We start from the raw sequence: 14,135 nt of genomic DNA, 5'->3' as shown, positions 1-14,135 counted from the left end.
CTGCTGAATTGTTCAAAGTCACAGCAGAGCTGGGATTGTTTCCGCTCTCTCTCTCTCTCTCTTTCTCTCTGTCTGTCTCTCCATCTTTTCTATTGTGTTATGATTTAAATCTAGTAAAATGAAGGTACTGAGGGTTTTATTAGTTTTAATTAATAATGTTTTGCCTATTCTCTTTCTTACTATCTATCTGTTTTACCGTTAGCAAGCAAAACTACTGCTAGGTGGCACCAAAGTCTCATAAACATCAACTTTTTCAGTCATGAACTTAGTAATTAATCAAAGAAGAGAAACTAGTATAATGTTAGTTTCTTGGTATCAACAGACTAACAGGAAACAGCTGTTGCTGATAAAATAACCAAGATTTAACAACCATAACAAGTTCATCCAACAAGTGATATCTTCAAATGTTTAGTATGAACCATAACAAGTTCATCCAACAAGTGACCGACTAGATATCTTCAAATGTTTAGTACATTAGAAAATGTGTTCACTGTTTATATTCGTAAGATTGACGCCTTTGCAAACTGATCCACAAGAAACCGAATGCCTGTGTGTGATGAGATGTCAGCTCCACTGGCATCCTATTTTAGGGCAGAAGCAGAAAATTGAACCGACACCTCTCAGCTGCCTCCTTGACTATTGATTTGTAAATGTCCAGAGATGATAGTGACATTGTTAATGAGTGTCTGTACTCAGTATGGCCACTCTCCTCTGCTGAATCAAGCCTTTTAAAATGACACAAGTCATGCTGTCTTCCCCCTTCTGTCCATCACTCTGTGTGTACTTATCTCAGTCCTGTGCCTTTAGAGAACATCACTGCTGTCTGCTGCTGATAAATGTTGGGAACTCGTTGCCCCACTGTCATCCAGCAGGAAACAGCTCGATGTTGGGCTTATTTAATGGGTACTGTCAAGGTACTCCGTTAGATTGCTTCTTTGGAATTTTTTGCTTGAAATAGTGGACATCTGGTAGCACTGTCAGGATTTTGTAAAGCGACCCATTTATGGTCTCAGTGGGGGATGATGCCAGCTGAACGATGCCTGCTCATTGGCCTGGTCAGTTTATTGCTTTCAAGGATGTGGACATACTGCTGATTTGTTGCTATTACCAGGTTGAAAATGGTCTCTGACAATTCAGTGCTGTAGAAATAACAATGTGCTGGTTCTCAGATTCAAGAAAGAAAACTGTATTTGCAGTCTAGAGCACTGCAAAGTCTTTTTCTCAGTCTCTCATAACCTCTTTGAGTGCTTTATACCAGTCTAAGTCTCATTGCATTAGTCCTTCCCTTTTTCAGTTTCTCATCTCCCCTGTGCTGTGAAATAATCCACTTTTCCTCTGCCTGTTGTGGCATTAATGACTGGGTTTAGACAAGATCAAAGCAGCATCTGTGGGAACTCACACCAGGCAGTGATGGTTTCACATGCACTAGTCTTGAAAATAGCAAAACTTGCTTTAGTAGATGATGTTGTGGTACAATGACAATACAGACCATAAAATAAAATAAATAATGATGATAATACATTAACTTAACCTAACGTAGTTGTATTAATCTAACACAGTTTAACTGGGGTGAAGTACTAGATGATACTAGCGATTTTGTACAGTAAAATATAAATGTATTCATGCAAAGTTCAAACAGCTCATTACATAAAACCTAAAGGCTCTTGTGTGGATATGTATAAATATATAAAGACATACATTTACACATATACAGTATATTGCATACAAATACATATATAACATGTGTTGATCCACATGTTCTTCTTCTCTTCTTCTTCTTATAGACCTGATCCAGGCCACCCAGGAGACTACCGTGAATGTCCCTCAGATGGCCGACACACTATTGGAGAGGGTCAGCAATGCCAGCTGGGTGGTGGTCTTCAAAGCCCTGATCACCACTCACCATCTCATGGTGCATGGAAATGAGGTGAAATTACAACACGCTCTGTTATTTCTTCTGTGATTTAGGTTTGTATACCCAAGAGAAGTTCTCAGGAGAATAGAGTTGGTGTTTATTTTACTTTCTGTTTAACAAACTTCTTTTTAGTGCATGGCTAATAACTCATAATGTGACTGCAGCTCCCAGTGTGCACAGCTGATGACTGGTGGTAGTAGTAATCTGTCAGGTGTAAAGTAGGGCAGTGCTTGATTGGAGTATCCACACACTACTCTCCACACCGGACGTATATACAGCTGCTTAAATGCATGGTGGTAAGAGCAGTGTTTAGTACAAGCTGCAGTTCAAAATGTCAAGTAAATAATTGGTTACAAATTACAAGTTACCTTTTATTAATGTAGGGTTCCTCGCTTAACAGACCGGTGATTCTGCTCTGGACGTAAGAAATGGGCCTAATGAGAGACATGGATTGTGCTAATTGGCTAATTTAATTAGCATACTGTAGAATAGGTCTTTGGTTTATAGGTTTGAATGGTGAATATCCAATCCCTACCTCCTTACTTCTTTGGTTCTTAACATCACCTAATGTAATTAGGTTCCTCAATGCAACCCACACTCGTTAATTTATGTTGGTAAACTTGGTATCTATTTTACCAAGAGATGAACATGACCACCATAAACTTCTACATAGTGTCTAGTTTCCTTTAGTTTTTCATTTCCTGTTTTATTTTGTAGTTTGTTGCTGGTTTTGACTCTCTGCTCTGTATCGTCCACTGTTGATTACCTTGATTCATTTCACCTGTGTTTTAATTGTTTACCCTGTGTCCACTCATCCTCAGTGGACTGGGTTTCTGTTTGTGCTCCTCTGTTCAATGTGTCTTGGATATTCTGTGAAGTTCTACCAAGTTCTTGTCATTTTCTCATAGTCTTGTAAGTAGTTTTTTGAATTGCTGTGTTGTCTTTTTGTTGTTTTTGTTGTTCACTATGCTTTCATTTATTTTTTTTTAATAATTAGCCAAACAGGGTTGTATTTAGTTTGAAATTAAAATACAATATTTTCACGACCTCTAGAATATTAAAATCATATTCAAAGGTCAATCCAAATTGACCTTTGAATAATGATACATGATATTTTTTTTAAATGTCAGATTCCACAAAATTCCCTTTTTTCAGTGTAGCCATTTGTCATATACCCTTGTTGTTGCCAACAAAGCAGCAGATGCCCTGTGGTATGTGACCTCCTGACCCCTTTTATGACCTGATGTGTAAAGAATAGAAAAGGTCAATCCAGGGTAAACTGACAAATAGATATTGTTAAACTGTCCAATGAACTGAACTGCCTTCTTACAGCTGACATACAGTTAAGGATAGGGGCAGGTAGTGATGCACCAAGAAGCCAAGAAAAATGCATTTGAAATGAAGGAATATGAACAGGATGAATATTGGATAGATAAATGCTAAGGGTTTTAAAACAACCTTCAAACATTGAACTGTCTTTAACGCTTGAATCTTTCTCTTTTTTATTGCCAAAATTCCTTTCTCTCATTATGACTAGAGGCAATTAAAATATATTATAATTAAACCAGTTCCAGTGTTAGATATTACTGCAGCTCTGTGGCTCACATATAATGTTATTGCCAATGCTGCAAGATGTGTTTTTTTATATTGAAGTAATATTGTGACTTATATCAGAGACATAATAAGTAACTGGAGAAGCGATGTGTATCTGCAGGACAGTTTTTCTTTATTATTTCTACTGTGTGTTATAGATGAAACAGAAGTAGCTTCAGTTATTTGCACCTAGATACACAACATAATGTGTCTACATTTTATCCCAATGTTAAACTGCAGCAGAGGGCAACTCTTTACTACAAACAGGACAGATTTTGGGACTAGCTTGACACATTGCAGTCCTCCCTGGAATCGTAATCAGACTGTTCTCCAGTCAGAGGCCTGATTCTTTAACTGCTAGGCCGTTGGCTGCATTTGTTTTTCTACATCCTGTTCACATAAAAATAATGTTGTATTATTCCTTTAAAACTTCTCCACAAACAAATCTGCTGTTAACACTGAATTATCTTTTTCTCTGTTATTTCTCCCTTTTATTTTTATTGGATTCTTTACTGAATGTTACACAGAAAAAGAACTGTATTGAATCTCATACACTTTAGCTAAAAGCAGAACATCATCAGTCTACAAAGAACCTCTTAGAGTACCACTACGATCAACTATGGTAACTGAGACCCAGTGCTCCAGAAACACTATATGGACCAAAAAACAACTTGAATGATTCAGTGTACTCCCAAATGTACTGCAGATTTTGTATTCATGTAAACATCTGATGGACATTATAAAATACCTATATATTTTTGTGTTTAAATGATAATGGTCTGTGGTGCTGATAGGTTTGATTGTGCTCTAGCTAAGTTTTTGGTAAAAAATAAATAAATCAGCACTAATTAAATCAGCACCAGGCTCATTGTTAAACCGAAGACTGATTAATATTCTGTTCGTGGGCGTTTTTATTTTCTGAAATGAGCAAAACACGACTCTCCTCACACATTTTCCCATTTTGTCTCACAACCTGTCACATTTTGTCTCACAGTAATTACACCTAGGTGACTGGACCTTTTGCCAGTGCATAAGTTGTAAATGTCTCATCACTTGATAAAATGTTTCTGCCATTTATCAAAAATGTAGGATAGAATAATATAAATGAAACTGGGTCTTTGTGGTCATTTACTTTACAGCTAACTCCATAATAAACCCAAATTACTATCTGAGTTGCTTTTTTAGATTAATGATTTTTCATTGAGTGTCTCACAAAGCGTTCCATCTTCCCTTACAGAAATTCCTGCAGTTCCTGGCTTCTCGAAACACACTCTTCAACCTCAGCAACTTCCTGGACAAAACTGGCTCCCATGGTGCGTCGTGCCTCTGTGAACATTTTCCGCTTCATAGACAAATACCTCGGGCTTCAATCCACACCCATGGAGATGAATAGTGTTTTTACACCCTACTGTCATAAGCATTGTAAATCAGGTGGAACTGTGTCCTGGACCAAACACAGAGTTTTCCTTCTGAATCTTAATATGTGTCTGACTGAGCTGCTGCCAGTTTGTGTACTCTGGTGACCAGGGGAAGATGATGAGATGTCTGCAGGCAGGTGCTGATTAGAGAAGAGGAAACAGAAGGGCAGGGAACACAACAGCCCTGAAACATTTATACACGGTTGACTGGCAGGCCTTTGAGCTTTAGAAAACAATTCTATCACTTCATCTTATAAAATTAAAATCCATGGGAACTTCAACATACCAGGAGCGATAGTTACGACCCAGGAACAATCACACATACAGAGATATGGCAGTGGATGTGTTTGGCTCTGATGAGTTGATTACAGCAGGGGAAACAGATGACAGACTGTGAAACCTACTGAGATGTCAGGCTTCCTTTTCTCTACATTCTGTGACTGAACAGTAAAACATTAGAATATTTCCCCAAGCTGCTGTCTCAACACCTGGCACTCATGCTACTGCAGTCAACAGAATAGGGTAAAATGGTTTTAGCCTTGCAGAACACATGTGAGATGTTTTCTGGGATGAGCCCATTAGATTAGATTAGTTGACATAGGTGCTACCTTTAAAACATGTTTCTCTTCAGTCGATGTGAGGTTTTGCTCATTTTTACTTACTACAGAAAATCAGCAACTTGACTCTTTGACTTTGACAGATGTAGGGTTCCCAGCTACTAAAATTTTGAACCAAACTAAGAGTTTTTCTCTTTTTTGAATCTGTCTGCAGGCTACGACATGTCAACGTTTATCAGACGCTACAGCCGTTACCTAAACGAGAAAGCCTTTGCCTACAGACAGTTGTCTTTCGACTTTGGACGAGTCAAAAAAGGGTACGGTATTTTTTTTTTTTTTAATCTCCTAACACTGTTATCCTGTATGATTATTTGGACTTTAATACTGCTTACTGTCTTGGGCTTGTATGTTCCTGAGTGTTACCTAAGCATTAATTACAATAAAAAACATCCCATAGAGGAAGTGTTAGTGCATGGGGTGAACTTAGTGGCCTTTAACATGGCATTAGGCCAAGTACATGGCTTGATTTGAATGGGTAATTACTCATGGTCACGGATTGGATGGCTCTGCTTTATTGGCAGAAACAAAGTACTTTTGTCTGAACCTGGACGCAGGCTACAGCTGCAGACGTAGACTGGGAGATTTAGTTATCAGTCAGTCTGTACATACTGTACATTAAAGGAACAGAAATACTGGTGGGATTGTTGTGTGACAACCAGACAATATCAAAGTCTGCCTCAGCAGTGACTGTACTCCATCTCAGGCAATTATCAGAGCTAATGCTCAGATTCTTTGCCAGCTTAAAATGTTAAAATTAAATTTCTGTCTTTTTAATCCTGACCCTCTGTTCCTTTTGTGTCTCAGAGCTGAAGGAGTGATGAGGACCATGTCAGTGGAGAAGCTGCTGAAGGCAATGCCGACCCTGCAGGGCCAGATCGACGCACTGCTGGATTTTGATGTTAGTGACACCGACTCATAAACAACAGAGTCCATTTACAATTAAGCTAAATTGGCAGAGACACAAGAAAAGAAGACACTGTTAGCTGGGTTTATAGAACCATAGTGTGTGAAGACACAGACATCAGGTCTTCTCACACTGTAAACAATAATTAATTTGCTTTGATTGTTTTTTTTTTTTAAATGAACTACTGACCTGATCCAAGTTAGTAATGGGCTGTTTCTAGTGACACCCCTAAACACTTTAGTATATAATCTTAAAGAGTTTAATACAATGTCATTATGTATTTTCACTGAATATAGGCCAACACTGAACTCGTCATAAATTAACATTTAACATCATCTGTAAAAGGAGACATAGTGTCTTATTGCAGTACTTTCTTAAACATTACATTTTTTTGTCTTCTGTATTTTACAGGTTCATCAAAAGGACCTGAACCACGGAGTGTTAAACGCCTGTTTTCTTCTGCTCTTTAAGGATCTGATAAAGTTGTATGCCTGCTATAACGACGGCATTATTAACCTGCTAGGTAAAGAGTTTTTCCCTGTCAGAGCAAAGCATTGCAGGGATTGAATGCATCAAGTGAACTGTGTTATTGGTTTCCAAATCAGCGCTTCCGCATTGATGCATTTGTTTTCACAGCAATATTAAAAAACGAATGACTCAGCTAAACCCAGGGTGGCAGAGAAAGTGAATTGTCCATTTGAGGTCTATTCTGTGAAATGAGAATGCTTGGGAGTAATTGCAGCAGCGGAGTGGATATGGAGTCAATTCAAAATAAACCGCAGAGTTTCGGTTCATGGAGAGTTTGGCAGCAGCAGATCGATGAGATTCATTTGATTTGATTGATTTGAGTCCCACCCACAGGGACATCCACCAGTAACTGTCAGAAACAGCTGATTTTTTTTCCTTTTTTTTCAGAGAAGAAAAAGTCCCATTATTTCTAATATATTTGTTTGGGTTTTTTTTTTTAGAAAAATTTTTCCAGATGAAGAGAGGCCAATGTAAAGATGGACTGGAAATCTACAAGAGATTCCTGACACGGATGACTCGAGTCTCTGAGTTCTTTAAACTAGCTGAGGTAGAAATAAACAACGAGCCACAATATTAAATTAATGTACTTTCTATTAACTGTGGCACTAAAATGATCCTGTGTTCTTCCACAGCAAGTGGGAATCGACAAAAATGACATACCAGAACTCACCCAGGTAAGAGCCAGCTAATGACTACAACAGACTTTCACAGAATAACAAGTCCCTGGGGCTGTTTCCTACTTAACTGCATTTAGTGCCATATCCCACTTTTATTTCCCATAATCACCCTGTTCTTGATTCATTTTGTCCTTCAGTTTTCTAACCCCAGAGATGCAGCTCGATCATATAGGTTTAGAGTGCGAACTAGAAGCGTCACAGACCTGGTTTTGTTCAAGCAAAGGCAAGAGAAGGTCACAACTGAAACTTATGCACAGAATTATTTGCAGAGAGCAAGTGCACTGCAGAGCTGGTCCACACCCAGCAGACAGACGCTGGCAGCTCTGGAGCAGGAGGATGTGACTGGAAGAGTGATTGGATAAAATGTGATGTTCTGAGCAATGTCACAGAGCAGGAGGCTGTTTGAGCTGCTAAACATAGATTGAGTGTAAAAAGAGCAGCAGGTTCTTAGTTTAGCTTTGGCTTCAGACTCTCCATGTCACTTTCCTTCTTTGTTCTGCCTAATTTCTTCTTAAAAACACTGACCCTGTCTTGCTGTGGAAAGACTTCTACTGAGCTCATTTATTTCAAAATGTCAGTGTAAAAGGCTCAGATAAATAGCATGCACTTTATGTCCGTTAACTAAAACCATTTTTCAAACAGTCCATGCATGCTAAGTGGAACAAGCTGCCTCGTATGACACTTTTATAACAGTGTCAAAGGAAGATTGAATAATAAATCCTTTAGAATAATCCCATCTTTAAGTTCTCTCAGGCTGTTTTCTGTTCAATGGGTTCAGTATGGTACAGTGGTAGGATACCTGCCTGCCACACAGAAGTCTATGGACTCAACTCCACCTATTCCTCAACCCTGCATTACATCAGGAATTGTGTCTGAGGTTAAAAAAAAGCCAGGCATCCACGGTTGTTACAATCTTTTATTTGGCTAAAGGATAGCATTTAAATCGCTAAAACAGATGGTGTTAAGAATTTTATGAAACATTTTAATTTTACTGTCAATAAGACAACAACAAACACTTGAGTCCTGCTTTAAAATATGTCTCCATCTTTCATACATGTTTTGGATTGGGAGTTTAACTGCCAAGGTCTAAAGAGATCCCGGGCTTGTTCTTTAGAACTGAGTTAGTCTATGGGTAATAAAAGTGAATTTATGCCTCCCACATAGCAAACCATATAAATCTCCCACATCAGTAGAAGTAAAATGGAATCGTCTCGGTCTGAGTCACCAATCTCTGCTGTCGTCTCCTTCAGACGATACTGGAATGATAAGGAAATGTAATATGATCGTCTGAATGGCTCTGTTGATGTGTACCTTACTCTGGTACTGTTTCACACGTCTGTAGTATGGTAGGAACACTGTGTAATTGTAGTAGCTCTATGTAAACTAATGCAGTGCCAGTCACCTTACACATGCACAGTGTAGTGTTTAGAGTTTTCTTACAGTGACTACTGGAGATGATTCAGCATGTTTTTATACCGGCGACAGCCACAGCTGTATTTACATAGTGCTGTAACAAATGTGGAACTTGTGGCATCTTGAAATGCACCAACATCCATTCTGCAATATTGATATAAATATTATGAAACTGCGGCTATGTCAAAGTGATGCATAACTTAAGGTAGTGTTTCTGCTGAGACCACATGATTGATCTAATCATTTGTCATTTTGTTTGTTTGTTTTTAATTGTCGTCTGTCTTCCCACGGCGGGTCCTGTGGTTTGATCAGGCACCAGAAAGTCTTCTGGCGTCACTGGAGACACACCTGAACACTCTGGAGGGGAAGAAACCGTAAGTCCAGACATGTTTGCTTTAAATGATCTAGAGTAAACCTCCAGTTGTTAACTCCATCTCTATATTCTGTATATGCTGTAAGGTATGATGAAAATAATCTTTCGGTGTCAGATGCATTAAGGAGAAACACTGTTTTGTTTTGAGGCTAAAAATTCAGTAGTCTTCTCCAACCATGCTGATTGAACAGTTCTAGCTGTGTCCAAAGTCATTGGTTTTATTTTCCTATTCAATAGATTAATAATTTACTCTCCTTAGACTCAACTAAGGATATAGAATATGAACGTTGCGTTCAATGAAAATATATTCACTGGTGAATAAATGATGTTTTTAGTTCAGTTTTTTAGTGTCTTTCTTTTGCTGATCTATAATCTCTGTGTTGTGACAATGTGTTACATTAGTAACTGTATCACTTCTAACCATTGTATTTGTAACACTCCGTTTTCTATCTTCGCCCTGCTCAGGGAGGATAAGTAAGTATTCTGTGTCAGTGAGAAACCTGATAATTCAACAGTCTCTGTTGCTATAGAACAGTGTCGGAACAAGACGGATATATATTTATCATTTCTTAAGAAATGCTTGTTCAAGATCCAGTTCTATAACAAGATTGAATTTCACTTTTTCATTTTTTTCCCATTCTGACATCTATTTTTATAACTTTACTAAAATGTATTTGCTGTCATCTCACAGTCACACCAGATTCTTTCAGATTAATACTAATAAGAGTTGGTGGTCGTTATATGTTTATTGAGTTTTCTCATTAACAATTTCATTTGAACTGTTTTGAGTTGGAGCTTGTGTGTCAACACTGTAGTAAAGCATGTCTCCTCAAAATGCAAAAGTATAAACTGTGATTGCTTTCAGAACCTGTGTATCATTAACATTAAAGTGATGCTTAAGCCGTCACTCTGCCTCCATCTCAATAACAACTGTTGTTTATCATCAGCTGCATCACTAACATCTTTAACTCATGTTCTGTTGTTGTTCCTACAGGTCGCCTACAACGGTGAGTAGTAGTGATACATTATACAGAGTCCTGCTGTACAAGCTCATAATGTAGCATAGTGTTGGTCACTAACTGTGTGATGACCATGTTCTTCTGTGGCAGGAAACTAAAGCTAACAACAGCACAGCAGCAACTGCTGCTGCTGCAGCTCCAGCTGCAGCTGTACCACCAACTAAACCAGCTCCTCCTGCTACCACTGGGGGGCCTCCTCCTCGCCCTGGGCCTCCTGTTAAACCTCCTCCACCTGCTGTCACTCCTACTGCACCGACACCTGCTGCTGCTGCTGCAAAAACCACGACCAGGTGACTAAAGAAAAACTATACTTATTGTTGTTGAATCAATACCTCTGTCTAAAAGTTCCTCTCATGATCCACAACCCCCTGGTGGATCATTCAGGTACTGCAGAACATTGGTGTTGTACAGTATATATTTTTAAAGAATTATAATGTTGATTGATGTACATTATCATAAATGATCATGTTGTCTCGGCTCTGACTCTGCCTTCATTTATTTTCTTCTTTTGTCAATGCAATTCTTTTTTCCTGTTTAGTGCCCTTGATGATGGCTTTTTGTTAGATCTAGACCCGATTTCATCTTCGTCAACGGGGGGCGCTGCAGCTGCTATGTCCACAACAGGATGGGGAGGTTTGCTCTTTATTGATGTTTAAACATACTGTATACACCTTTTCTTATGTACTCAGCGTTTAGGTTTAGGAGCATTAAACTATTTTAAATACTTTAAATAAGTACATAAATACATACTTTATTTAAATATTTTAAATAAGCAATTCAAAGAAGAATCATATTTTCACAGGTTATTATTTGCACTGTAATCTTTTTCACCATCACAGTCCAACCCCCACTACTCAGAAATGTTAAAAACCACAGCCTTTAAACCATTTGGATATCAGACTCTTTGGGTGTTTTTCTATTTTTGGCCACATGTGCACTTTTGATTTCTCTATTAAAATCCAGTACTTTAACTTATTGTACTTTCTTACTGCTTGATTTAATTGACCTGGCCTCAGTTATTTAATAGCTTCTTGTGTAGGTTTTATCTGTTGTTGACCCGAGTTTTAGCTTCCAGTGGTGTTTATGGCCAACTTTATCATGTTTGGAACTTTGTATCTAAACTTTTTGTTTTATTTATCCTGAAGTCTAGATAGATGTGTAGTAGGAGATTCAGACATGTCGTAATTCAATTCTAGCCTGGAGCAAATTGTTGCCTCAGAATTAGTGGAATCAATGTATTAAATGCTTAAATGGATTTTATCCTCTCCTGTTTGTCTCTTGTGCAGATCTTTTGGCCGGGGGTGAGTAATTTGTCCATTAAATCCAAGGTCCTATCCAGGGTTTTATATTATTGCTCACAGTTTTATGATTTTCTTTGTCTTCGTCTTTAAACTTTTTCTTGTTGCTGCATTTTGCTTCTGTATTTGGGCTTTTATCAAAAAGCAACCCCGGCAGCGTCTGATGGAACTTCTGAAGCTCTGCAGCAAAAGGGAGAGTCTGCTGATGCCAGTGTTGGTGCTGCTGCTGCTGCTGCCACCTCTTCATCTGCTCCACCCAAAGCTCCTGCTGCTGCAGCCCCAGCAGTGCCCGCCTCTCTGCCCATCTCTGCACCGGCCACAACCTCAGACATTGATCTTTTTGGAGGTCAGTGAGGGAGGCTGTCTGCCTTTTTTATGTCCTTAATCTTTGTAGAACCACACAAGCATGATAGAGCGTAAGTTAGAAACTCCCAAATTGTCCCAAAACAGGGACAATTTTATTTTATTACACTGGTTTCACATGTTACAGAAAGTTGCATCAAATCACCATCTAATGAGTTTCAGAGAAATATTTTTAGAAAGTTGCATCAAATCACCATCTAATGTCTGAGTTTCAGAGAAATATTTTTTTTATTCTGATTAATTCCTCACCAAGTGATTGACCATATTTGTATGACATTATGAATTAAACCTTTACTTACATTTTTGAGTTACCTTTAAGTTTATACGAGCCATATTTCTGTTATGGCAAACTTACCTATTCTGAGGATAATCTTTGGAAGTCTCCAGAGAACTCGCAAGCTATTGTTGATTTGTGGTGAACTAACAGCGTAGCTACTGTAGTTAATGTATCCTTTAATTAACAAAATGTTCTGTCAAACTTTGGTCTTTTTCCATTAGCTTTAACAATGTTTATTTATCCATTAACTAAGATACGTTTTGGCTTACAATTTTAGCAAAACTGCTTACTTGGCTAGTACTAACTACAATTATAGGTGAATTAGTTCTTTGAGCTACAGTATACTTGGGTTTAAAGGAAACGTCTTCTAAATGGCAAAGTACCCCCTCTGTTATGGCTAATTCAGTCAAATTCTGCCTCATAAGCCTCTTTTTCTCACCTTCCTACTCAGTTACCATTTCAAATTTTATTTTATTTCATTTTTTGTATAAAACTGAATTATAGCTCTCATACCAGGTAGCTGTGATTACCATTCCTGAGCAAAAGGAAATTAAATATTTGGCCTGCACTGAGACACCTATTGAATTACATTTTTTTTCTCCTTGGTGAAAATAAGTCCTTGAAGTCTGAAGCTGACAACGGTGGTAAAAAGTGAATATATTCTTTTTCTCTGAAGATTGGATGCTTAGTGGTGTGACTCATGTGATGGATCTCTCCCCTCACATTATTCCAATATTTCTGCTTCCACATTTGTAACAACCATCAACACTGATGTGACTTCACATTCTCCCTGTTTTTGCTCCAAGCACAGAGCGACACATTCATCATTTTTGGCATGTCCCCCCAAATACCTGATACACAGTGGATTACTTACAGTACCATGTCTGGGTTTCTGAAATGCTGCACACAGGGAGAACAATCTTGTCATCACGTTCAGGACATTAGCTTGTTTTAAGCATTCATTAGAGCTGATGATTGGTTACATTCCTGTGCAGCTCAGTAAACCCTCTGCATTGTAATGAATCAGCTTTATGACTCAATGCGTCAACATTTTGTTTCTATTTTCTATATTGTGATTAATACTGTTTCCCCTGTAATGACCTGCGAACAGTGGCTTAACTATGTCAAGATGATGAACGGCTGGATTACAGTCATCAATTGTTGGCATTTTGAGCTTCACCAAAAGGTCTAACACTTGATGAGTATCTTTTCCCTGTCCCCTGGAATTGCTTTTCTCTACACCTGTTCCAGTGGACAAGTGTCCTGTGTCCACTGGCCTCATCCCACACTCCTGCACAGAGAGTGCAGCCATTGAATGCAATATTATGCAGCCCTTAAAAAAAAAAAAAAAAAAACTCCAACCATATGACCTGTTGTTATTACCAAATGAACCTGGGCTGCATATTTCTTGTATTCTCTGCTTTCCCCCCCCGATGCTGACTTCATGTTTTTTTGTTTTGTCTTCTGTATTTTCCATGTGTTTGTCGCTGTGTTGGCCCTTTTTTTTTGGTGTGTCTTGGTTGTTTTCTTCTGGAAAACCATAGATGCGTTTGCACCTTCCCCAGGAGATGGCCCTGGTTCTGTGGCTGCAGGTCCCGCTGCTGACGCATTTGCTGGATCTGGTGGGTGACAGAACAGCGTTGAGCGTGTGTGTGTGTGTGTGTTGTACATTTTTGAAAATATTTTCTAATAACTTAGAAAATGCTGCTGCTGCTTCTGTAGGAGACAGTAGAACAAACA

General features: G+C 38.5%; 1 protein-coding gene across 1 annotated transcript in view; it reads left to right on the top strand.

Moving 5' to 3' along the window:
• Positions 1-14,135, top strand: part of snap91a (synaptosome associated protein 91a) — a 30,755-nt gene that overhangs the window by 7,735 nt on the left and 8,885 nt on the right. The window contains 15 exon segments of the mRNA XM_017038047.2: positions 1,785-1,927; positions 4,746-4,821; positions 5,698-5,800; positions 6,348-6,441; positions 6,859-6,970; positions 7,416-7,522; positions 7,608-7,649; positions 9,378-9,439; positions 9,904-9,912; positions 10,433-10,445; positions 10,548-10,747; positions 10,996-11,090; positions 11,744-11,758; positions 11,901-12,101; positions 13,940-14,017. Coding sequence (XP_016893536.1) covers positions 1,785-1,927; positions 4,746-4,821; positions 5,698-5,800; positions 6,348-6,441; positions 6,859-6,970; positions 7,416-7,522; positions 7,608-7,649; positions 9,378-9,439; positions 9,904-9,912; positions 10,433-10,445; positions 10,548-10,747; positions 10,996-11,090; positions 11,744-11,758; positions 11,901-12,101; positions 13,940-14,017 — 1,350 coding nt within the window.

This window comes from Cynoglossus semilaevis, chromosome 13, assembly GCF_000523025.1.
Source record: "Cynoglossus semilaevis isolate Cse_v1.0 chromosome 13, Cse_v1.0, whole genome shotgun sequence".
Classification (NCBI taxonomy): Eukaryota; Metazoa; Chordata; class Actinopteri; order Pleuronectiformes; family Cynoglossidae; genus Cynoglossus; species Cynoglossus semilaevis.
The sequence above is the reverse complement of the archived record's forward strand: the minus strand, read 5'-3'. Positions and strand labels throughout refer to the sequence as shown.